At 45.6% G+C, this 23,822-nt stretch overlaps 1 protein-coding gene across 2 annotated transcripts in view; it reads left to right on the forward strand.

Annotated features, from left to right (window-relative positions):
* GTF2F2 (general transcription factor IIF subunit 2) overlaps nt 1-23,822 on the forward strand; it is a 71,011-nt gene that overhangs the window by 12,868 nt on the left and 34,321 nt on the right. Inside the window, exons 4-5 of one of the 2 annotated variants that reach the window (XM_026705360.2) lie at nt 1,324-1,468; nt 12,347-12,385. In XM_026705360.2, coding sequence (XP_026561145.2) covers nt 1,324-1,468; nt 12,347-12,385 — 184 coding nt within the window. The remainder of the gene's footprint in view (nt 1-1,323; nt 1,469-12,346; nt 12,386-23,822) is intronic. The other variant, XM_026705361.2, reaches the window with a different exon arrangement.

A 23,822-nucleotide genomic window follows, 5' to 3' on the forward strand; every position in this document is an offset into this window, starting at 1 on the left:
AAGGGGAGGGTGGAAGAAAGGCAGAAAGAAAGAAAGAGAGAGAGAGAGAGAGAGAGAGAGAGAGAGAGAGAGAGAGAAAAGAAAGAAGAAAGAAAGAAAGAAAGAAAGAAAGAAAGAAAGAAAGAAAGAAAGAAAGAAAGAAGAGAAAGAAAGAAAGAAAGTGAGTAATGGTTTCCCTCTCCTTCAGTAAGGCCAAAGAATTTGAAAGAACACAATGCATTTTGTAAATGCATTTTGCTATTTCCATAGCAAGGAAGATAAAGCAGGAATGGTTAACTTGAACACTTTATTTAAAAAGGAAAATAGGTTCTTATTTGGGTATCACTTCTGGAATGTGTGCTTGTGAAGAAAAAAAAAATGAAAACTTTGACTTTGGTTTTGGTGATTAGAAAGATTTGGTGTTCTAGAAATGGCTAGTGATATATTAATGTGTAAAAGCCAAACGTTGGGGTTGGAGTGTATTTACCCTTGTACTGTGTTAGGTGTCAACTCGTAAAGCATTCCTTTTTTCGAGTTGCCATAAGCATGAGGGGGGAAAAACCTGAAGGAGCCGTACTGTGAAGCCCGAAATTGACATCTGTGTAGCCATTTTATTTAGACTTAGTGTATATTCTTTTTCTTACTTTCTTTGTGGCGGTCATGGGGGGAAGGGTTTCAGGCTTGCCACAGTCCTTCAGGGGGGAGGAGTGGAGATAGAGTTGTTTTGGCTAGGTGATTCTTCTTCCCATGGGAAAATGAGCTGTCTGTGCTTAGGCCCCTAAGGCAATTAAAACCAGAAGTACATTCCACCCTTTATCTTACAACGATTGTAGCCTAGACTACCGGAACTTCTACCCACAAAAATCCTTCATTGGAGAATGTGATTGATGACACCCAGCCTGTGAACGTGCTTCGGGTTGGAGAATCTGATTTATGACGTACCCGAGGGGGAAAACAGGGTCACAGGTGACCCTGAAGTGTGTGTGGCAGAGTTGGCTTCATATGGGTCAATGCCAACATGTTGCTCCTAATAAATCTTTTGGGTTCTTTTGATGCTTGGCTGGAGGCTCATGATTTAATGAGGGCAATCGCAGGAACCCTGACAGCAGGAAGAGTTAAAAGTCAATGCCCCCTTTTCTTTCCTTTTCTCTTCCCCCTTGTCTTTCACACCCGCTTTTCCCAGTCTCTTTCCTTCCCTTAATTTCCTATTTTCTTTTTTCTTTTCTTTTATAAACAATTTTAAAAAGCGGAATTAAAAAAAATATTTGCAGCAAATCTTGCCAGCCCCCATCAAGCCTTTTTTCCTTGGTGATAAATATTAAACGCTGTTTCTCTACTCCCAAGGTCTCTTTCACCTTGAATGAAGATCTCGCCAACATCAACGATATCAGGGGGAAGGCGACCTCCATCAGCGCGCCGAGAGACCACCCTTTCCTTTTGCAAAACGTGGGGGGGCAGACCCTAACCGTCTTCACTGAGAGCTCTGGAGGTAAGCAGGATGGATGGCATAGCCCTGTGATGGCGAACCTATGGCACACGTGCCACAGGTCCTATGCAGAGACCTTTGTGCCAGCATGCGAGCTGCAGGCAAACTTACTTCACTGCACACGTGCGTGCCTCACAGCGGATTTTTGGCTGGTTTGAAGACTTTTTCGGCCTCCCAAAGGCTTGAGGGAGGCTTCTTCAGGCTTTGCAGGCCGAAAACTAGCCCCGTTTCATCACTTCCTGTTTTTCGGAAAATACCAGAAGTGATGAAACAGGGCTAGTTTTCGGCCTGCAAAGCCTGCAGAAGCCTCCAGAAGGCCAAAAAAGGCCTCAAACCAGCCGAAAATCAGCTGTGAGGCTCAGTGCAGGTAAGGGGGTGGCGAGGTTGGGTGGATGGGAATTACGTGTGCATGCGTAGGGAGCGCGGGGGGACGTGCATTGCCTTCTGGGTGCTAGCACACGAATGCGAGCGTGCAAGCGCGCACACAATTTTTGACACAGGAGCCCAAAAAAGTGTTAGCCCCCACTGGCATAGCCCCTGAACTTGCAAAATGGCAGGTAATGCCGTAAGTGAATCGAAGTCCCGCTCCTCTGCTTTGGAGATACCCTTGGCTGTCTTCGGGTTAATTTGATCTCGCGACCAGGTTCCACGCATCCTTATGCTGGAGGATCAGAGTTAAAGGTAAAAGAGCCAGCTAGCCTAGTGGACGATCACCATGTGCTGCAGGTGCCAAAAATGCCAACGCAGTTCTAGGCTGCATTAACAGAGGGATAGAATCAAGGTCCCGCGAAGTGTTCATACCACTTTATAAGGCCTTGCTAAGGCCACACTTGGAATCCTGCATCCAGGTTTGGTCTCCACGATGGAAAAAAAGGAGATTGAGACTCTGGAAAGAGTGCAGAGAAGAGCAACAAAGACGGTTAGGGGACTGGAGGCTAAAATATATAAAGAAAGGTTGCAGGAACTGAGCTTGGCTTGTGTAGTGAAGGGAAGGACCAGGGGATGACATGATAGCAGTCTTCCAATATCTCAGGGGCTGCCTCAAAGAAGAGGAAGTCAAGCTATTCTCCAAAGCTCCTGAAAGAAGAGAAGCAACCTTGAATTAAGGAGGAATTTCCTGACAGTCAGAACAATTAATCAGTGGAAAAGTTTCCCTCCAGAAGTTGTTGGGGCTCCAACACTAGAAGTTTTTCAGAAGAAATTGGATAACCATTTGTCTGAAGTGGTGTAGGGTTTACTGCCTAAGCAGGGGGTTGGATAAGAAGATCTCCAAGGTCCTCTCCTTATCATTATCCTTCTTACCCTGATCCTATCCTATCCTTATTCTATCCGTATTCTGTTCTTATTCTATTCTGTTCTCTTCTATTCCTACTCCAATGTATTCCACTCCCCCCTACTCCTGAAAATGTCTATAAATTTCTAGGCATGAGTTTAGTTCTTCTTAAGCAGAAGGTTTCATACTCAGAGCTGTACTTTTTCCCACACTTAACTCAACTGGTGCTCTTGGACTCTGGTTTGAAGCTATCCAGATACCTTAAGTTGCAAATCTCAACTTGACTAGAGTTCATCCGATATAATTCAGCTAGAAAACATAATTTATTGAGCTGTTCTCAAGTTTATATTGCCGATCCATCCTTCCTTCCTTCCTTCCTTCCTTCCTTCCTTCCTTCCTTCCTTCCTTCCTTCCTTCCTTCCTTCCTTCCTCCCTCCCTCCCTCCCTCCCTCCCTCCCTCCCTCCCTTCCTTCCTTCCTTCCTTCCTTCCTTCCGTACCTTGTCATCTCTAAAACCCAGCCTGAGTTCAAGGAAGCTGAGAGGAATGCTTGGCAGACATTTACTAGGCTGGTGGAAACCAAATCTGGCTTTGGGTTCCGTGTGACGTTCTCAGCAAGTTATGTGGGATTGTTGATTTGTCTACCTTCTCTGGGGAGTTGAAATCACAACACCAAGGTGACTCCGCTGTACAATTCTGCACACAGGAAGGGCATGATGAAACAACATCTTGTCATGCCCTGTCGGAGTCTGAATCTGAGGAGGAAGATGAACAGCTGTCAGGGAGCGGGAATGTGGCTCCGTTGGCTGTGGAGGAAACTGGGGAAGGGCAAAGTCTGGCTGGGCAGAGCAGGGAAGGGGTAGAACAAGGGAGAGGGGGTTCAGAGGAATACCAAGGCCCACCCCCTCTTCATCCTAGGGCACGCAGGGAGGAACAGAGAAGGGAGCAATTTGAGTTGCATGGCTTATGAGGGAGGAAAGGGCCCTGATTCCCTTCACAAGGCACACCTGGGGAGGGAATTTAAAGGAGAGGCAGTTGGAGGGGTGTTTGTTGGGAATAAACGTTGAGTTTATCTAATGTTGGCTGCTGTTATCTTAATCCCTGGCATCCTCCCAACTGGTTGGATTTACTCCCGTGTTACTTCACTTCTGGAACTCCTTATCTTGCTTTGCCGGATTTATTACCTTATCTTGCTTTGTTGGGTTTATAGTTTAAAGTTTTCTGTTTACACCATTTTGGATTGGAATATCTGTAGCCAAAGGCTGTTGCAGCTTCCTGGGATAGTTTTTCTCCAGACCGGAAGGTAACCAGGACATTGGGAGCAAAGTTGGAGCTAATAAATGGACCTCTACTTATTATCTGGCTCAGTTGCCTTTGTGCCCTGTCCCGGATCATCAGACATCACTTGGGCCGCCAGTCCTTCATGTAACTTGATTAGTGAGGAAGAGAAGAAAGCTGGGTGGGATTTGCGAGGATTTCCCCCACGTTACTGAAGCCGCCCAAGCTGTACACCGCTCATAACACATCTTTTCTGTAAAGAATTCTGCATTTTTCCCTCTCTTCTGTTTGGATTTTCAACGTTTCAGACCTGTCGGTTACTGAATTTTTATTTGTTTTCTGTATTCTAACAGTGTTCATAACGGTGGTTATAATCTGGGACAGGTTCCTCAGTGTGCAACGAAAAAAAAAAGATGAATTGAGCAGTTTTAATATTTTTAATGGCCGGAATGGCATTCTTTTCCAGAGAGTTGGCTGGTTGAGAGAGCGAGAGAGTCCCAGTTATTATCTTTCCTATTTGGTTGTTTATGCCTGAAATATAAACCAAGTTTTTGTTCTGTGAAAATCACCATATGTACATCACCGGTTGCCATGCAACGGTGCAATTTTGGCTTCCCGTTATTTTCCCCTTAAGGCTGCTCCAGATCTACGTTTTGGGAATATATTTCAATATTAACCAGACACCCCGGACAAATCGTGCCTTGTTTTTTTTTTCCCCCACCCAAATAGTTACAGTATAATCTGGTATTTAACGTGCAATCAAAACTTGACATGTTTCGCTGCTTAACAACATACCTTGACGAGTCAAAGGTTTAGAAATGCTGCAGAGAACACAGGTAGTCCTCGACTTAGTGTCCATTCGAAGTTACAACAGCACAGAAAACAAAAGGGACTTATGGCCATTTTTTCACACCTATGACCATTACAGCTTTCCCGGGATCGTGCGGTCAACATTCAGGTGCTTTGGCATCGTATTTTGGCTCGTGTTTATCGACGGTCGACCTTCCGACAAGCAAAGTCAACGGGGAAATCTAAATTCATTTAACAAACATGTTGTGAACTTTTATCAACTGCAGAGATTCCCTAAACAACTCTGGCAAGAAAGAGGTTGTAAAATGGGGCAAAACTCACTTAAGAGCCGTGGTGGCGCAGGGGTTAGAATGCAGTATTGCAAGCCACTCCTACTGACTGCCGGCTGCCAGCAGTTCAAATCTCACCAGGCTCCAGGTTGACTCAGCCTTCCGTCCTTCTGAGGTCGGTCAAACGAGGACCCAGATTGTTGGGGGCAACAGGCTAACTCTGTCAACCGCTTAGAGAGGGCTGTGAAAGCTCTAAAGCGGTATATAGGTCTAAGTGCTATTGCTAATACTATTGTCCTTCCTTCCTTCCTTCCCTTCCTTCCTTCTTCCTTCCTTCCTTCCTCCCCTCCCTCCCTCCCTTCCTCCCTCCTTCCCTTCCCATCCCTTCCCTTCCCTTCCCCCTCCCTCCCTTCCCTTCCTTCCTTCCTCCCTCCTTCCTTCCTTCCTTCCTTCCTTCCTTGTGGTTAGAATTCAGTATTGTAGGATAATTCTGCCCACTGTCAGGAGTTCAATTGTGACGGTTCAAAGTTGACTCAGCCTTCTAGCATTAAGTTGAGGGCTGTAAAGCACTTTAAAAGAGGTATCTAAGTCTAAGTGCTATTAATTCCTTCCTTCCCTCCCTCCCTCCCAGTGGTTAGAATGCAAATTTTCAGGATAATTCTGCCCACTGCCATCAGTTCGATCCTGACCGGCTCAAGGTTGACTCAGCCTTCCATCCTTCTGAGGTGGGTAAACTGAGGACCCAGATTGTGGGGGGCGCATTAGGCTGACTTTGTAAACTGCTTAGAGAGGGTTGTAAAAGCCCTGTAAAGCAGTATATAAATAAGTGTTATACCTATATGCTCCTGCATTATAACCAGAAGCAAGTGTCAGTGTTCCAGAAAACCTCCACTCCAACCAATAACTCCGAGACAGACATCTTCTCAAAGGTTCCTTTTATTAGAGTAAGTAAACTGGCACGTCTGGGAAATCCCGAATCTGAAAGTTCCAAGAATCCCTCCAATAAGTTAAAAATTACAAATCCAGCCCCTGCATCCATCATTGCATCACATGCCCCAATCCCCCTCTGTCCCAGCTTGAGATGTCCTCTCAACCAGGTGCAGAAACAACATGACCTTGACTTAGAAAAAGAATGCTATTGTGTCTAACCCCATACGCTCCAAGAAATGCCCCCCTGCCATTTTCCCAGGCTCAAGAATGTGTCAGTGTGGAAGGGCCTGGTGCTAATACGGCCTCCAAAGCTGACAGCATGTAGGTATAACACTTTGAGTAGCCATTGGAGATGGAGTGGCAGAGCCCGGGGGCAGAGTCAAAAGAGCGCTCAGTCTAGAATCCCTACGTAGCCGCAAGCCAAATTAGTCCGACGTCCCATGAATTCTCTTGATCCTTATCTAACTCCAAGCAGGTGCTAACCACTAGTTGAGAAGACTCCTATGCATAAAAGTCTGTAGAGATTCTCAGTCCTCCAGGTCACGGTTGTCCCCAAGGTGCTTTTTTCAAGAGGCAACTGGACTTGTTTTTTTTCCATTTGAAGACATTTCGCGTCTCATCCAGGAAGCTTCCTCAGCTCAGTGGACAGGATAATCCTTCCATTCCCCGCTAAACTATCAGAGCTGAAGAAGCTTCTTGGATGAGAAGCAAAACGTCTTCGAAAGGAAAAAAGAAAGTCTAGTTGCTTCCTGAAAAAAAAAAAACATCTTAGGGATTTCTATGCATAGGGTACCTGAGCAATAAATCAGTCTGTTTTCACCTTCATTTGTTTTACTTTATTGTCACTGCACCTTGTACCATGAAATTAAATGCCATCTTCAGTGCGCGTGATACATTAAGAAAACTATAAAAATAACATACAAACACACATCCTTTGCATTCTGTATGATTTATTGGAAAACCCCTGATATTGCAATAATAGTGGACTCTGCGGTAGGATTCAATACAGTTCCTGCCCTGGGATAGAAGCTGTTTTTCAGCCTGTTTGTCCTTGTTTGTATTATTCTGTACCGTCTGCCAGATGGTAATAGTTCAAATAAAGGCTGCCCAGGGTGAGATGGATCTTTGAGGATGTTTTGAGCTTTCTTAAGGCAGAGGGAGATATGAAGTTCTTCCCAAGAGGGGAGAGGACAACCCATGATTCTCTGGGCAATGACGTTAACGCCCTGGAGTGCTTTCTTATCTGCCACTGTGCAATTCTGCTCTGCAAGCGTGTGGCGGCCTGCCCGGAGCTGGTGGCACACTCGGACAGTGAGGAGGTTGGGGGAGGAACATGGGCAAGGCCTGGAGTCTTGGGAAGGCTCTGACAAGTGCTCTGCATCGGAGGCAGAGATAGGGCCAGGGCCATCTGACAGTTAACAGCTGCCTTCAGAGTCAGAGATCAGTGGGGAAGAAGATCAGTTGGAGCCTGTTCCCAGTATGGGCATGCACAGAGCTGTCAGAAGAAGGGAACAGCTAAGGAACAAGGGTCGACTCGGGAGTAAAGGCTCAGGTGGACAGTGAATGGCCCCTCCCAAAGGGATTAAAAGAGGAGCAAAAGGGGAGTGGGCTTTTACAGGAGACAGTTAGTTCAATTCATTAGGCTGAAGATCTGTTCCTGACTCCTTGCCAAGTCATTGCTGCTACAGTGTGGCGTTTGGAAGATATCAGCCTGGCAAAGCCCGATAAAGGTGTGTAATTGTGAAAGACGACTAAAAGTCTGTTGGCCGGGACTTTGCTGGAGAGGCATTCCCTTTAACCTAAACAAAAGGGGTTTTATCGGGACGAGGAGTCGTCTTCATGATCTTGGGAAGCCTCGAAGTCAGTGCAAATCTGCCACTGTGCAATGCACACGTGTACCCAGCCTTTCGCTCCCGAGACCAGCTCAGTGAAGATCCTATTTGCTCTGCAAACCACGCTCAGCTGCTTCCCTGCTGCATTAGCCAGAGAAATTGAAACCTTCGAGAAAAAATATACACCTACTACCGGTATAAAAATAACATGGCCGCAACCTCTGGCCCGTGCCCACATCACCGCCCCTACTGTGGCAAACGAATATGCGTTGAGAGGCGATCTTTCTTCATTGGCTTTCTTTCCATCTGCCGCCCCTGCAACGCCTTCCCTCTCGGTTGGCTCACCTTGGTGGGTTGACAACACACAATTGGAGGTGACTTCATCGCTCGTCCCCCAAGCTGTGTTGTTCCTCAGCCTCCCCACAACAGTTGAGGAACAAAACTGTGGAATTGCACGTTTCTCCTTTCTCTCTCTCTTTTTTTTTCCTCCTCCTCCAGAAAGAGAGATGGGGGGGGAAGCATTTCTACAGTAGATACCGATACCAATAGAGATCATCAGAGTTGGAAGGCACCTTGTAGGTCATCTAGTCCAGCGGTCTCCAACCAGTGGGCCGGGACCACTGGTGGTCCGTGAGAAGATTTTGGTGGTCCGCAGAGAAACGTGTCCTCCCCGCCAAGCAATTAATCCTGGATGCGCAGGAACACAGAGCTTGTGTTGCTTGCATTGCGAACAACATGAGGGGGTGAGGGGAGCGGGTGAAGGAGGGAGGGGGAGAACTTGCCCCACTGGCCCCACGCGCCTGGCCTGGCCACTGGGCTGCTTCTTTCCGCTTCTTCCTTCGTCTGCTTCTGGCTGCACGCAAGAAGAGGAAGAAGGGAGAAGAAGGAAGAAGAAAAAGAAGGAGGAGGAGAAGGAGGAGAGAGGAAAAGGAAGAACTGAGAATCTCCATAGACACCTCCTTTGAAAAAGTTTTGCTTCTCATCCAAGACGCTTCTTCAGTTCTGGAGAAAAAGAAACGAAGAAGCTTCTTGGAGGAGAAGCGAAACGTCTTCAGAGAAAAAGCACCAAGTCCAGTTGCCTCTTGAAAAAAGCACCTTTGGCAAAACCAAGATCTGGAGGACTGAGAATCTCTCTAGGCAAATGATGCTTATATACGCCACCGATTTATCTAATCCTTTCTTTTTTTAAAAAAAAACAAAACTTGGACTAAGATGCCATCGTGGCCCCAATTCTGATGGGAAGACTTTTTGTAATTCAGTCGTATATTTCATGTTAAACCGTATTTTATCCCATTCCATTTTAAATTGCTTTTATCAATTTTTTTTTTAGTAATAATTGGTTTCTGGAACGCTGCACTTTGATATGGCCCAAGACTGGGCTAATCAATAAATAAAGATGGAGATTGTGTATTGCAGAAATAAGTTATTTCTTCCACTGCTAATCTTACTCAACCAGGAGGAATTCTGTCCATCTGAGCAACGTGGATAGCTTATAATGGAGCAGCTCTGGCTAAATTTTTGCCGCCTCATCTCTGGCCCCAATTTTAAAGCTATTTTATATTTCGCTGTTGATATTCTCCTGCAGAATATCTTCCCGCCGACGGGGAAAAAATTGTCACGGCAGCCAAATCGTCACGGCTTGCCTCCCTCTGCCGTGAACAAGTGAAAAAAAGCTGGCAGAAGCCTTGATAAGGAGCTAGGTGACCTGGTTCATATTATGGACGAGTGATGGATGTCTTTGTGGTTGAGGCACGCTCTGATGCCAGTCACCTCTTTCTAAATGTCATGACACGATTGCTGTGACTTTTAAAGAGGTAAGCAATTTAAGCATTCAAGAACTGGCGGCAGAGATAATTGCTTCCATAAGAACTTGACTATAATGGGACTTGTTCAAACCACGAGGCCGCAATTAGGGTATATTCTTTTGTGAGATAGGTTCTCTTTTAAGATTGAAAAAGGAAATGGTGTATCCTTTTCTCAAAAAAGCACTGTAGCGGTATAGAAGTCTGAAGTGCTACTGATTCCTTCCTTCCTTCCTTCCTTCCTTCCTTCCTTCCCTTTCTTCCTTCCTTTCCCTCCCTCCTTTCCTTTCCTTTCCTTTCCTTCCTTTCCTTTCCTTCCTTCCTTTCCTTCCCTTCCCTTCCTTTCCTTTTCCTTTCCTTCCTTTCCCTCCCTCCCTTTTCCTTTCCTTTCCTTTCCCTTCCTTCCTTTCCTTTCCCTTCCTTTCCCTCCCTCCTTTTCCTTTCCTTTCCTTTCCTTTCCTTTCCTTTCCTTTCCTTTCCTTTCCTTTCCTTTCCTTTCCTCCCTCCTTCCTTTCCTTTTCCTTTCCTTTCCTTCCTTCCCTTCCTTTCCTTTCCTTTCCTCTTCCTTTCCTTTCCCTTTCCTTTCCTTTCCTTTCCTTTCCTTTCCTTCCCTTCCCTTCCTTCCCTTCCTTCCTTCCTTTTCCTTTTTCCTTTCCTTTCCTTTCCTTCTTTTCCTTCTTTTCCTTCCTTCCCTCCCCTCCCTCCCTCCCTCCCTTCCTTCCTTCCTTCTCTCCCAAAGGTTAGAGTGCAGTACTGCAGGCTACTTCTGCTGACTGCTGGCTGCCTGCAATTTGGCAGTTCAACTCTCACCAGGCTCCAGGTTGATTCAGCCTTCCGTCCTTCCGAGGTGGGTAAAACGAGGACCCAGATTGTCGGGGGGCAAGAGGCCGACTCTGTAAACCACTTCAAGAGGACTGTGAAGCGGCATATAAGTCTAAGGGCTATTGCTATACCAGTAATAATGACAAAAGCAGAGAAAATGAAAACTAGAAATCCTGGGATAAGGCTCCAATTTTCAAGTGACCTTCTTTGAGGCATGAGGTCTTTATTGCTCTTTTCGGCCTTCCAGATTTAGTGGGAATGCAATGCCCTTTTCTGTCACTTAAACCAGCCTGGCCAGCGACTCCCAATTTTCAATCCCAGTTGGATCCTGCTGGGTTGGAGAAGGCAGATTTCTTGGCCGGACAGGCTGACCAACACCCAAAGACTTGTCTGGGCATCATAACACTGTATAAAATCCATTATGTGGATTAAAATAATGGATCCTCTGACTTTGGACATTTTTGGCAATAAAACCAAGCACAAGAATGGTGGATTCCTTGCTCTCTTTTTTTTGCAGCCGTGGCTTTCTCCCTTCAGCGATGTGCGTTCTAAAATGCATTTTCTCAGAGTCTTCGGAAGCCGGGATGGAAAATATTTGGACTTTATGTAGCAGATGACGCTGGCTATCCCAATTTAAAAAAGGAATAAAATCCCCATATTTTGCAAAACCTGCAGGAACAAGAGATTCATCGCTTTTATTCCTTTTTCCACTCGGCCTTTGTACTTTGCAGCCATTGTCCTCGCTCTCTGAATGTGTCGTTAAATCTCTTGGCGACCTCAGTTATTTTCCTTGGGTGGGCTGCTAGGACCCCCTTATTTTTTAAAAAAAAAAAAAATTCCAGTCGTTTTTAAGCCGTCAACCCTTCTCCTCTCATCATACCCTGCCCTAATTTTATGACAACATTTTGGACAAAGTGTTGTCCGTTCTTTATACCCCGGGAAGAGAACTATGACAGACTTCAAGGGATGTTGAATTGCAGAAAGACAGGAAATTGATTTTCTGTCATAGGAATATACTGAATTTTTCTACTGAGACACGATTAGCTAACAGCCCCGATGTAATGTAGGCTTAGATTAACGGTAATGACTGTCTTATGATGAGGATGATACCTAGTTTAGCAGTGAAATATCTGCAAGAAAACCACCAAGCTCAGAAAGCAGGAAGGAGTCCTCCCTCCTCCTCCTCCTCCTCCTCCTCCTCCTCCTCCTCCTCCTCCTCCTCCTCCTCCTCCTCCTCCCTCCTCCTCCATAATACCTTCTCCCTTCTGGCACTGATAATTTTGCCTAGTTGGGAAATGAAACATCTGCAAGTTCAGAGAATATCAGGGACCCCAAAGTTGTTTTCTTCTCCTTCCTCTTCCTCTTCCTCTTCCTCCTCTTCCTCTTCTTCTTCTTCTTCCTCCTCCTCCTCCTCCTCTTCTCCTCCTCCTCTTCTTCTTCTTCTTCTTCTTCTTCTTCTTCTTCTTCTTCTTCTTCTTCTTCTTCCTCTTCCTCTTTCCTCTTCCTCCTCTTCCTCTTCCCCCTCCTCCTCCTCCTCCTCCTCCTCCTCTCCAAAAACCCTACTCCCTTCCAGCACTGATGATATTACATAGTTGGGTCATGAAACGTCTGCAAGAAAACAAACAAGCTCAGAGGGCACCAAGGACCCCCACAGTCCTTTTCCTCCTCCTCTTCCCCTCCCCCTCCTCCTCTTCAGAATACCCTCTCTCTTCTGGCAATGATGATGTTACCTAGTTGGGTAATGAAACATTTGCAAGAAGCTACAAATGAACTTTATAATAGTGCTAACGACAATGAAGCTAACCTCCCCTCCCCCCCCAAAAAAAGCCAAACAGTATCCTCACTCTTCTTTTATCGTTCTTTCCAGAGAGCCAGACAGATGAAAAAGCAGACAGCGGCGCTAACGGTAAGCCTTGCCTGCAACCTCTCGATTACAAGCTAATGACCTTCCTTAAGAGCCCTTTCTCGTTTTGTAATGTTTGCGTTTAGGCTCCCTCTTCAAGCTCCGTCCAGAGCATCACGAGAACCGAACGGGGGGGTGCGAACGCGTGAATCCAAATGCCTTCATGGCTCCAAATTGCTTAAATTGCTGAAATGCGGCATTACCGCAAGAGAGAGCCTAGCCGCTTAGCATCTTTTCAAGCGGTTTCAGAAAACTCAGGACGTCTTAACGCTGAGAGAGTCTCTTGTCGGCGTTTAAGGCACTGGAAGAAAATGTTCTACGTTGCTTTCATTGAACCACTTCATAAGCCATTGGCTTATCTTCGGGGGGAAAAGTTAGGAGGACTCGTTGTGGTTCGCCAGCGGCAGGTGCGGAGGGCTGAGGTCTCGGAGAGGGAGGACTCGGATGAGGGGCCTGCGTGGGAGGCAGGGATGGGGGCCAGGACCATCGGGGAGTGGAGTGCTGCCTTCGGAGATGGTGGAGGCTGGCAGCAATGAGGAAGAGGTCCCTGAGGAGCCTGTGTCCTGTGCATGTGCACGCAGGGCTGCTCAAAGAAAAGAGGAAAGAGCAGCTGCTGCAGCACAGGCAACTCAGGAGTAAGGCTGCAAGGTGATGGCCCCTCCCTCAAGAGATAAAAGCCAGCTGAGAAACTGCAGCTCTTTGCAGGAAGCAAAGAAGTTTTTGCACTCAGGCCTGGTGGACGTTCAGATTCTCTTAGTTTGTGTTTGGAGACTCTTTGTGTTTGAAATATTTCCTGGCAACTTTATCTAGTGTTCTTGACAGCCTTGCACCACCTTGGCAAGGCTTGTTATTATCAGAGACAATTAGTATTAATAGCCTTTTAACCAGGAAGGAACAGGGATTCACAGAGAAGCATTAAGAGGCTTTGCTTTTATCTCTGTTTCCTTGGAACAAGGTTTGGGTCAGAACAAGAACTCAAGAGACAATAGTTGTTAAGCTCTCCTTTTGCAAACTAAACGGCCACGAAGCAATGGTATCTGCAAGCCAGCCTTACCCAACCCGGGCAGCTTGACAATGTACAGACTTCCAACTCCCAGAATCCCTTCCCAGTACGCCAGCTGGGGAATTCTGGGAATTGAAGTCCGCACGCGGTACGGAAATTGAATGTATATCCTTGTTCATTGCGATGGGAGGCTACGAAGGAGTTTGGGTCTCCTCGTCCGGCCACTCGCTTGTCGTCTCGCAATCTGGTGCTTAGCTTCCTCCCAGTCTGTCGTACATGGTCCCTGGGGGGATCTATTTGGGGATCTGGTAGAATACATTGGAAGTGTCTCCCACCTCCAAGTGATCTTTGCAATCTTTGCTACTAAATCTACTGTGATGACCCAAAGGGGCCTGGCACAAAAGCAACAAAGCCACAAAAGTAGGTCAAGACCCTTTAATTCCTCCAGCTTGGTCCCTAATGTCCAGTTATCATCGGCTGGAGAAAAAACTCTGCCCAGAACAGTCTTTAAAGGGAAGAAATTCAGTCCGAACCCAAAGTACATATAAATGATAAATAAGGAGAGGATGAAGAAGAAGAAGAGAGAGGGAAGGAGGCAAGAGAGGGAAGGAAGGAAGGAGGGAGAGGTTGGAAGAAGAAGAGAGAAGGAAGGAGGCAAGAAAGGAGAGGGAAGGAAGGAAGGAGGGAGAGGTTGGAAGAAGAAGAGAGAAGGAAGGAGGCAAGAAAGGAGAGGGAAGGAAGGAAGGAGGGAGAGGTTGGGAAGAAGAGAGAGAAGGAGGCAGAAAGGAGGGACAGGAAGAAAGAGAAGAGAGAAGGAGGGGAGGGAGGGAAGGAAGGAAGGGGAGAGGTTGGAAGAAGAAGAGAGAAGAAAGGAGGAGACAGGGGAAGGAAGGAAGGAGAGTGGGAGGGAGGGAAGGAGAGGAAGGAGAGGTGGAGAAGAAAGAGAGAAGGAAGGAGACAGGAAGAAAGGAGAGAGGGTTAGGGAAGGAATGAAGGAGGTAGAGGGTGGAAGAAGAAGAGAGGAAGGAAGGAAGGAAGGAAGGAAGGAAGGAAGGAAGGAAGGAAGGAAGGAAGGAAGATTATAATGAGAAGGAGAGCGGGTCTCAAGGAAGACTGCCTTAGCACTTGGTCACCACAGGTGTCCCCAACACGAGTCCTGTGTTACACCCACCCCTGGCCACACACACACACACACACACACACACACACACAATACACACACCTGCTCTCTGAGGTCAGACACAACGCTGATGCGGCCCTCCATGAATCGAGTTTGACCGCCCTTCCCCTAGGAGTAAGCCTGCAGATCTAGGAATACTTTTCTGCCCTACCCCCCTCCTTCCAAATGGTTCCACGGTTTTCTTTTCCCCCTGACCTCCCCCTGAGACCTTCCCTCCCGTGGCCCTTTCCCCAACTGGAGTCTCCGGCCTCTTTCCTTTTGTTGTTGTGAAAACGTAGCAACGAACCCAATACGGTGCCTGCCCAACTGTCTCCTTCGGGAAGCTGCTGTTGTTTTGTGGCCTGGACCTTTCACAGGGAGTTGGGCTTTTGGGCAAGGATCCTGTGTTGGCACAAACATTTGTGGGCGCAAGGAGGGGCGAATGGTCGTGTTTGGCTGACCGATATGTGGCCCCTTGGCCATCTGCGCAGAGCTGCTTACGCAAATGGGCTTCAAATGCTGGCTAGATGGTCCCTTCCTTGCAGAACTGAGCAAACTGATCTTGGCTCCTCCTCCTCCTCCTCCACCACCTCTTCTTCCTCCTCCTCCTCCTCCTCCTCCTCCTCCTCCTCCTCCTCCTCCTCCTCCTCCTCCTCCTCCTCCTTCTTCCTGTTGTTGTTGTTGTTGTTGTCTTCTTCTTCTTCTTCTTCTTCTTCTTCTTCTTCTTCTTCTTCTTCTTCTTCTTCTTCTTCTTCTTCTTCTTCTTCTTCTTCCTTCTCCTTCTCTTCTCCTCCTCCCCCTTTTTCTTCTCCTCCTGCTCCTCCCCTTCCTCCCCCCTCCTCTTCTTCTTCCTCCTCCTTCCTCCTCCTCCTCCTCCCTCCTCCTCCTCCTCCTCCTCCTCCTCCTCCCTTCCTCCCTCCTCCTCCTCCTCCTCCTCCTCCTCCTCCTCCCTTTTCTTCTTCTTCTTCTCCTTCCTCCTCCTCCTCCTTCCTCCCTTTTCTTCTTCTTCTTCTCCTCCTCCTCCTCCTCCCCTTCCTCCCTTTTTTTCTTCTTCTTCTTCTCCTCCTCCTCCTCCCCTCCTCCCTTTTTCTTCTTCTTCTCCTCCTCCTCCTCCTCCTCCCCTTCCTCCCTTTTTTCTTCTTCTTCTTCTCCTCCTCCTCCTCTTCCTCCTCCTCCTCCTCCTCTTCTTCTTCTTCTTCTTCTTCTCCTCCTCCTCCTCCTCCTCCTCCTCCCCTTCCTCCCTTTTCTTCTTCTCCTCCTCTCCTCCTTCCTCCTCCTCCTCCTCCTTCTCCTCCCTTTTTCTTCTTCTTCTTCTCCTCCTTCCCCTTCCTCCCTCCTCCTCTTCTTCTCCTCCTCCTCCTCCTCCCCTTCCTCCCTTTTTCTTCTTCTTCTCCTCCTTTTCCTACTACCCTTGTTGCCTGTTGACACCTCCTCTTTGTCAGCACACCAGATGCTTTTGGTGATCCCCGCTTGTTGTTTTCATGCCTCCTCCTAGAGAGCGCTCCGTTTTTACTCAAACCAGGCAGCTTGAGTTTGGTTGCCTCCTGAGAACCAGAGAGAAGGTTTTTATTGGACAGATTGAGTCTCGCCACTGTAACCATCTTACAAAGTTTGACGTGGCAGATGAAGCCTCCTCAGAAGATATTCCCAAACCAGACAGCCAACCGCTGGATTTGAGAAAGTTGGCTTGAAATGAATCAGGATTTACTTTTTTTTTTTCAGTGAACAAAGGTTGGGTTTTGAAGGACTCGTCGTTTTCAGTTCGGGTTATTTGTACATTTCTGAAATTGTAGGTGTACAAACATCCCGGCTGCTCTTAACGGGTGGTTACTGTAGACCAGGGGCCTTCAAACTTGGCTGCTTGAAGACTTGTGGACTTCAACTCCCAGAATTCCTCCTCCCGTCATGTTAGCTCAGGAATTCTGGGAGTTGAAGTCCACAAGTCTTAAGAGCTGTCAAGTTTGAAGGCCCTGGCTGTAGACCTTCCATCAGGTTTGTCCATCCAACATACATGGTTAAGTGGTCTATGGAGATTCTTAGTCCACCGTGTTATGGTTGTCCCAAAGGTGCTTTTACTCCAAGAGGCAAGTGGACTTTCTGGGTTTTTTTTTTTTGAAGACATTTCACTTCTCATCCAAGAAGCTGAAGAAGCCACATGTCTGCAATGGATAAAGGGGTTTCCTGCCTGGGCAGGGCAGGGTTGGACTAGAACAGTGGTCACCAACTGGTGGGGCACGGCCCACTGGTGGTCCGCGAGAAAATTTGGGTGGTCCACAGAGAAATGTCCCCCCAAAGCAATTAATCCAGGCTGTGCGGGAACACAAGACTTGTGTTGCTTGCATTGCGCACAACACGAGATAGTGAGGGGAGGAGGGAAAGATATCACTGAGGATGAAGATGAGAATGATATGAGAATGAAGATGATGAAAATGATGAAGTCTCTTTTTTCAGTGCCGTTGTAACTTTGAACGGTCACTAAACGAACTGTTGTAAATCAAGGACTACCTGTACTTCTTGGCTCCAGAATTCTACAGGAAGATCCGAGATAATAGAATAAAATATGAATAAAATAGAATAGAATAGAGTAGAATAGATTAGAATAAAATATGGATAGAGTAGAGTAGTACAGGATAGGATAGGATAGGACAGGACAGGACAGGACAATTTTTTTATTGGCCAAGTGTGATTGGACACACAAGGAATTTGTCTTGGTGCAAATGCTTCTGGGTACATAAAAGAAAAGGTACATTTATCAAGAGTTGAGAATCATCAGGTACAACACTTAATGATAGTCATAGGGTACAATAAGAATAGAATAGAGTAGAGTAGAATAGAATAGAAACAGAACAGAACATAGAAATTAGAATAGAATAGAATTCTTTATTGGCCAAGTGTGATTGGATACACAAGGAATTTGTCTTGGTGCAAATGCTCTCAGGGTACATAAAAGAAAAGATACATTTATCAAGAGTTGAGAATCATCAGGTACAATACTTAATAATAGTCACAGGGTACAAATAAGCAATCAAATCATACTAGGAAACAGTCAATATAAATTGTAAGGATACAAGAACAAAGTGACAGTCATACAGTCACAAGTGGGAGGGGATGAGTAATAAGGAGTGATGAGAAGATTAATAGTAATAGTAGTGCAGACTTTGTAATAGTTGAACAGGGTTGAATTATTTGTTTAGCATAGTGATGGCTTTGGGGGAAAAACTCCCCTAGTGTCTAGTTGTTTGATGTGCAGGGCTCTGTAGCATCATTTTGAGGGAAGGAGTTGAAACAGTTTATGTCCAGGATGTGAGGGGTCTGTAGATATTTTCACAGGCCTCTTTTTGACTCAGGGTGCAGGATACAGGTCCTCCCCCATGGAAGGCAGGTTGGTAGCCATTGTTTTTTCTGCAGTCCTAATTCCTCTCTGGAGTCCGTGTCTGTCCTGTTGGGTTGCAGAACCAAACCAGACAGTTATGGAGGTGCAGAGGACAGACTCCATCCTTCCTCTGTAGAACTGGATCAGCAGCTCCTTGGGCTGTTTGAGCTTCCTGAGTTGGCGCAGAAAGAACATTCTCAGTTGTCCCTTTTTGATGACGTTTTTGATGGGATATGGCAAAGTCCACAAAGTTGAAGTCCTGTTCTGGGCTCCTGTGTGCCAAAAATGTCCTCTAACTGACTCCATGTGTGCAGCTCTCAGCTTCGTTGGCAGAATCACCGTTGAGAAACTTGGAAGATTTATTTAACAGATGACCCAGAAAGCGAAGGCCATTCCATCTTCTTGCTTGGAATCCTGGATTTTTCCCAAGCCCGTGAATAGATTTGGTCAAAATGTCCCCCGTCTGGAGTCTGTTCAAAGCTCCATTGGCACACTTTCCTCACCATGTTCAAGACAGCTTAATTTCTAGACTGCATCTCTTATTCGAGTCACTCAAAATAGCTTTGTAAGGCATTTTGTTTAAGAGGAAGATAAGCTTAATGTCAGATGAATGCCTGCCTTTCTCTCCTAAAGTGCTGCGCGGCAACAGATTTAATGTGACATTTTCATAAATGGGCTATTTCCCAAGTCAACCTATAGGTGAACACGCTTTTTAGAAACCTTAGCGGCTTTTAGAAGAATAATTCTCTTCAGTGCGTTCGATGCATAATGAGTGCCTTCTGTTAGATCTCCTGCCATTCCCTTTCCAATGTTCTTTACCGATGTTCCTACCAGCCCTCCTCTATAGGCTGATGAAGATAGCGCGTCAGATGAAAGAACTAATATCTGAAGTCTATGGAGATTCTCAGTCATCAGATCATGGTTGTCCCCAAAGTGCTAAAAAAAAAGAAATAAAAATACTCCTTTGGTCTTTTTAGTTGTCAGCAGAAACAGAGTGGGGGAAAGCGGTGCATTCCTTACATGCCTTAGATAATCGCCTTGGCAGCCCAAAGCTGTCGATGCACAATATTATTACCAGAGAGCCTGATTGATGACTCTTGGCTATGGAGGTGTCCCATTGGAGAATATACATCCGGGGGTGGGGGGGAAGAGCAGGGTCAAGGGGGAAATGAATGATATATTTTAGTGTCAGCTGCACTCAGGTAATGCCGACATGGTCACTCCTAATAAATGATTTTTTTTCAAAATCTCTGAGAGATGCGGCTAGAGACTTAGGATTTGAATGAGGGTGGATTTGTTGGAGCCCTGACACTTTCTTTCAAAAGGCAACTGAACTTTGTTTTTCCTTGGAAGGCGTTTTGCTTCTCGTCCAAGAAAATTCAGAACTGGAGAATGAGAAGCGAAATATCTTCAAGGAAAAACCAAAGTCCACTTGCTTTTTGGGAAGCACTTTTGGGACAACCATGACTTGGATGACTGAGAGTATCCACAAATATTTAACTAGGCACTTTGGGATGGGTACCTTTGAATGGTGCGGGAGTATTTGCAGGAAATTTGCAGACTTCGGGATTCAAGTGGCTCTGAGGGCACCGATAAACCTCCCAATGACTCTCAGAGGGAGCGCTAACAACCAGATGACTGCAAGGAATATAAACCCTTCCATTCTCCACCATCCAGAGCCTTGGTGGTACAGTGGTTAGAGTGCTGTACCGCAGGCCAGTTCTGCTGACTGTCAGCTGCCTGCAATTTGGCAGTTCAAATCTCACCAGGCTTGAGGCTGACTCAGCCTTCTGTCCTTCTGAGGTGGGTAAAATGGGGACCACGATTGTTGGGGGCAAGAGGCTGACCCTATATAAGTCTAAGTACTATTGATTCCTTCCTTCCTTCCTTCCTTCCTTCCTTCCTTCCTTCCTTCCTTCCTTCCCTCCCTCCCTCCCTCCCTCCCTCCCTCCCTCCCAGTGGTTAGAGTGCAGTGCTGCAGGCTACTTCTGCTGACTGCTGGCTGCCTGCAATTTGGCAGATAGAATCCCACCAGGCTCCAGATTGAGTAAGTAAGTCCAGTTGCCTTTGGAAAGGAAGCACCTTTGGGTTCTAAATCATGGAGGGATTTTTTTTGAGGACATCTCCAGTTCCAGCACGGTGGTTACTTTTGAGAACATTGGACTGCAATGATGCTGGACTCCAAGCACTTAATATATTTTGAGTTGGCACTTGGCTGTTTCCTGGTATGATTTGATTGCTTATTGCACCCTATGACTATTATTGTTGTACCTGATGATTCTTGACTCTTGATGAATGTCTCTTTTCTTTTATGGACACTGAGAGCATTTGCACCAAGACAAATTCCCTGTGTGTCCAACCACATTTGGCCAATAAAAGTGTTCTGTTCTGTTCTGTTTTGTTCTATTCATTTCAAGTTCTGTTCTGTTCTGTTCTATCTATCTATCTATCTATCTATCTATCTATCTATCTATCTATCTATCTATCTGATTTGATTGCTTCTTTTACCCTATGACTATCATTAAGTGTTGTACCTGATAATTCTTGACTCTTGATGAATGTCTCTTTTCTTTTATGGACACTGAGAGCATTTGCACCAAGACAAATTCCTTGTGTGTCCAACCACACTTGGCCAATAATAGAATTCTGTTCTGTTCTGCTCTGCTCTGCTCTATTCTATTCTATTCTATTTTATTCTATTCTATTCTATTCTATTCTATTCTATTCTATTCTATTCTATTCTATTCTATTCTATCCTATCCTATCCTATCCTATCCTATCCTATCCTATCCTATCCTAAGCTTTTCATGAGCTGTGAGAACTTCTCATGAACTTCGGTCCCCGTATATGATGAGGATTAACCTTCCCGACATTTTTATATTTTGAAGAAACCCCGTTTCTGTACTTTTATCCCACTCCTTTTCTTCTCGGCATGCAATGGTGTGTTTTTCCAGATACCTGAATTCAGCAGCTTGAAAGTTGGGTGGATGGAATCACGTTGGCTTTGTCTCTCGCGCTGGAAGAGGCAGGGTGCTATCCCTCTGCCCCCAATTTGCCATAATTGTGTGCATTTCCCTCCGCCAATTACTGAGTTGAGTAATTATTGTCAAATAAGCCTCAAGCACTCCACTTCTTTTTCTAAGCCGATTTCCCATCTGCGACGGCTTCTCTATGACAACTATAAATTGGCCTTGAATTCAAAACCAAACTCTCCGCCGATTTCCGATTCTGGTGTTTTTTTGTCTGGTAGGAAGAATTAAACAGGTTTCTCTATTTGGATGCCGGGGCATATTATTTCTAATGTCAGATGGAACTCCGTCCATCCATCCTCAAGACAGTGTTTGCAGTATCGAGGCAAGGCACTGATCTCATTGAGGTGTCATCCTAAGGATAAGGGTGGGATAGGATTAGAAGAGAAAAGGGAATAGTATAGAACAGAAAAGAATAAGAGGGACGAAGAATAGAATAGAACAGAACAGAACAGAAGGAATGAAGAATAGAATAGAATAGAATAGAATAGAATAGAATAGAATAGAATAGAATAGAATAGAATAGAATAGAATAGAATAGAATAGAATAAGAATAAGAATTCTTTATTGGTCAAGTGTGATTGGATAGAGAATAGAATGGAATATGGAATGGAATAGAACAGAATAGAATAGAGAATATACTATATATATATATTGGAATCTAGATACTGAAATGGGAATGGAGAATGAAAGAATGGAATGGGAAAGGGAAAAGGGAATGGAACAGAGAGGAGAGGAGAAAAGAAGAGGGAAAAGAGAATAGAATTAATAGAATAGAATGAAATGGAATAGAACGGAACAAAATAGAACAGAATAATACTTTATTTGCTCAAGTGTGATTAGACACACAAGGAATTCGCCTCCAATGCAGAAGCTCTCAGTAGACATGCAAAACAACAAAGTAATAATAATCATATCCATGTTTCCCCAAAAATAAGAACCTGCTATATATATATATATATATATATATATCCATCAAAAAAGGCACCAGGTCTTATTTTGGGGGGATGTCCTTCACTGACTAACCTCTGGTCGCCCCCGGCCTCCTTTTTGCTGTCAGAGGCCTTCAGGAACTTCTTCTGTAGATGGCAAGGCTTTCCTGAAGGCCTCTGCAGACAATAACAGATCTCTGGATCGATCCAGAGCTTTGTTCTCAGCTCCAGAGGCCTTCAGGAAAGCCTGGCCAGCCTCTCCGGCTGCAGAAGAAATGGGCAGGCGAGGCAGGTGTCGGGCTGTGCGAGGCCTGGCTACACCTGTCCAAAGGTAAGGAGTAGGGCAGCTCCACCCACCCTGCATCCTCACCCTAGCTTAATTTTTACCCGTCCACTCTTAATTAGGGCTTATTTTGGGGGTACAATTTATATTGGGTGCAGGTGTAAAAATCAAGCTAGGACTTACTTTCAGGGTAGGTTGTATTTTCGGGGAAATGGGGTAACAAGAGAAGGTAGTAGAAAAGATGAGAAGGATGATAATAATGATAACAACAACAACAACAATAATACAGCCATTCCATACAAGCTAGGGATACATACTCATTTTGTGTAGACCAGGGTTTCTAACCTTGACATATTTATGACTTGTGCATTTCAACTCCCAGAATTCCCTAGCCAGCCATGCTAGATCCCAAGGGATCACTTCACCCGGCCTGCAGTTCTTGGTGTAGATTCCAGATCTTTGTAGGTTTCCTTCACAAGAAAATGAGCCCTTGAAGAGAAGAAGAAGAGAGTTGGAAGGGACCTTGGAGGTCTTCTAGTCCAACCCCTCCCCTGCTCCGGCAGGAGGCTCTGTCCGATTCCAGGCAAACGGCTGTCCAGTCTCCTCTTAAAGACCTCCAGTGTTGGAAAAGCCACCGCTTCTGGTGGCAAGCCGTTCCACCGGTTAGTCGTGCTAATGTAGAACCAAGCCATTTGACAAGAAAGCCAACTCAGTTTCTTCCTGGCCTGCCGTGTCTTTTGGCGCAAGGAAGAGGTAACTTTGACTGATGCTTGGCGCTTGGACGAAGTGAGAGACCTGTCGCCAAACAAGGCATTTAATCTTAGAGGTGTTCCAAAATGTTTTCTTTGCAATTGTCAGCCTTGTGTTCGTTTCCTGAATTATGATCCGCTGTCTCTCCATCAAGATGTGAATATAAACCATCTATAAAATTTTGCGCTGGCAAAGCTGTTCAAAGACAAATCAGCTAAATGCTGGAAATGCCGCCAGATACCAGGGACATAATATGCGGTGGACATGCACAGAAGCTAAAAAGGTTTTGGACAAAAATACATACATGGTTGGGAAAGATGAGAAAACAACACATCGACTTGAAACCTGAGATATTTTTGTTGGGGATTTTACCTCAAAACTATAGTAAAGGAAAAAAAAATCATATTTAATTATACATATATTAACAGCCACTAGAATTGTACTTGCTCAAAATTGGAAAAATGAATAGATAGAGGAAGAGGTGATTAGGAAAATATTTAAATGTGCACAAAGAGGCTGAAAAACAGCAGTAGCTCTGTTGGATTCTACTGTATAGTCGGTGTTGGTGTGATGTTGGGGGTTTTCATTCAATGTGTGTTGTGGTTCGCTGGCAGCAGGTGCGGACGGTTGAGGTCTCGGAGAGCGAGGAGTTCATTGCAGGAAGCAAAGAAGTTTTTGCACTCAAGCCTTGTGGACGTTCGGAATACCTTGGTTGGTGTTTGGAGACTCTTTGTGCTTGAAATATTTCTTGGCAACTTTATCTAGTGTTCTTGGCAGCCTTGCACCACCTTGGCAAGGCTCGTTCTGATCAGAGACAATCAGTTTGAAGCAGCCTTTTAACCGGGAAGGAACAGAATTCGTAAAGAATCATTAAAAGGTTTTGATGTTACCTCCCTTTCGTGTCTGTTTCC

Source organism: Pseudonaja textilis, chromosome 8, assembly GCF_049901715.1.
Source record: "Pseudonaja textilis isolate UNSWEBS1 chromosome 8, rPseTex1.2, whole genome shotgun sequence".
NCBI classification, from domain to species: domain Eukaryota; kingdom Metazoa; phylum Chordata; class Lepidosauria; order Squamata; family Elapidae; genus Pseudonaja; species Pseudonaja textilis.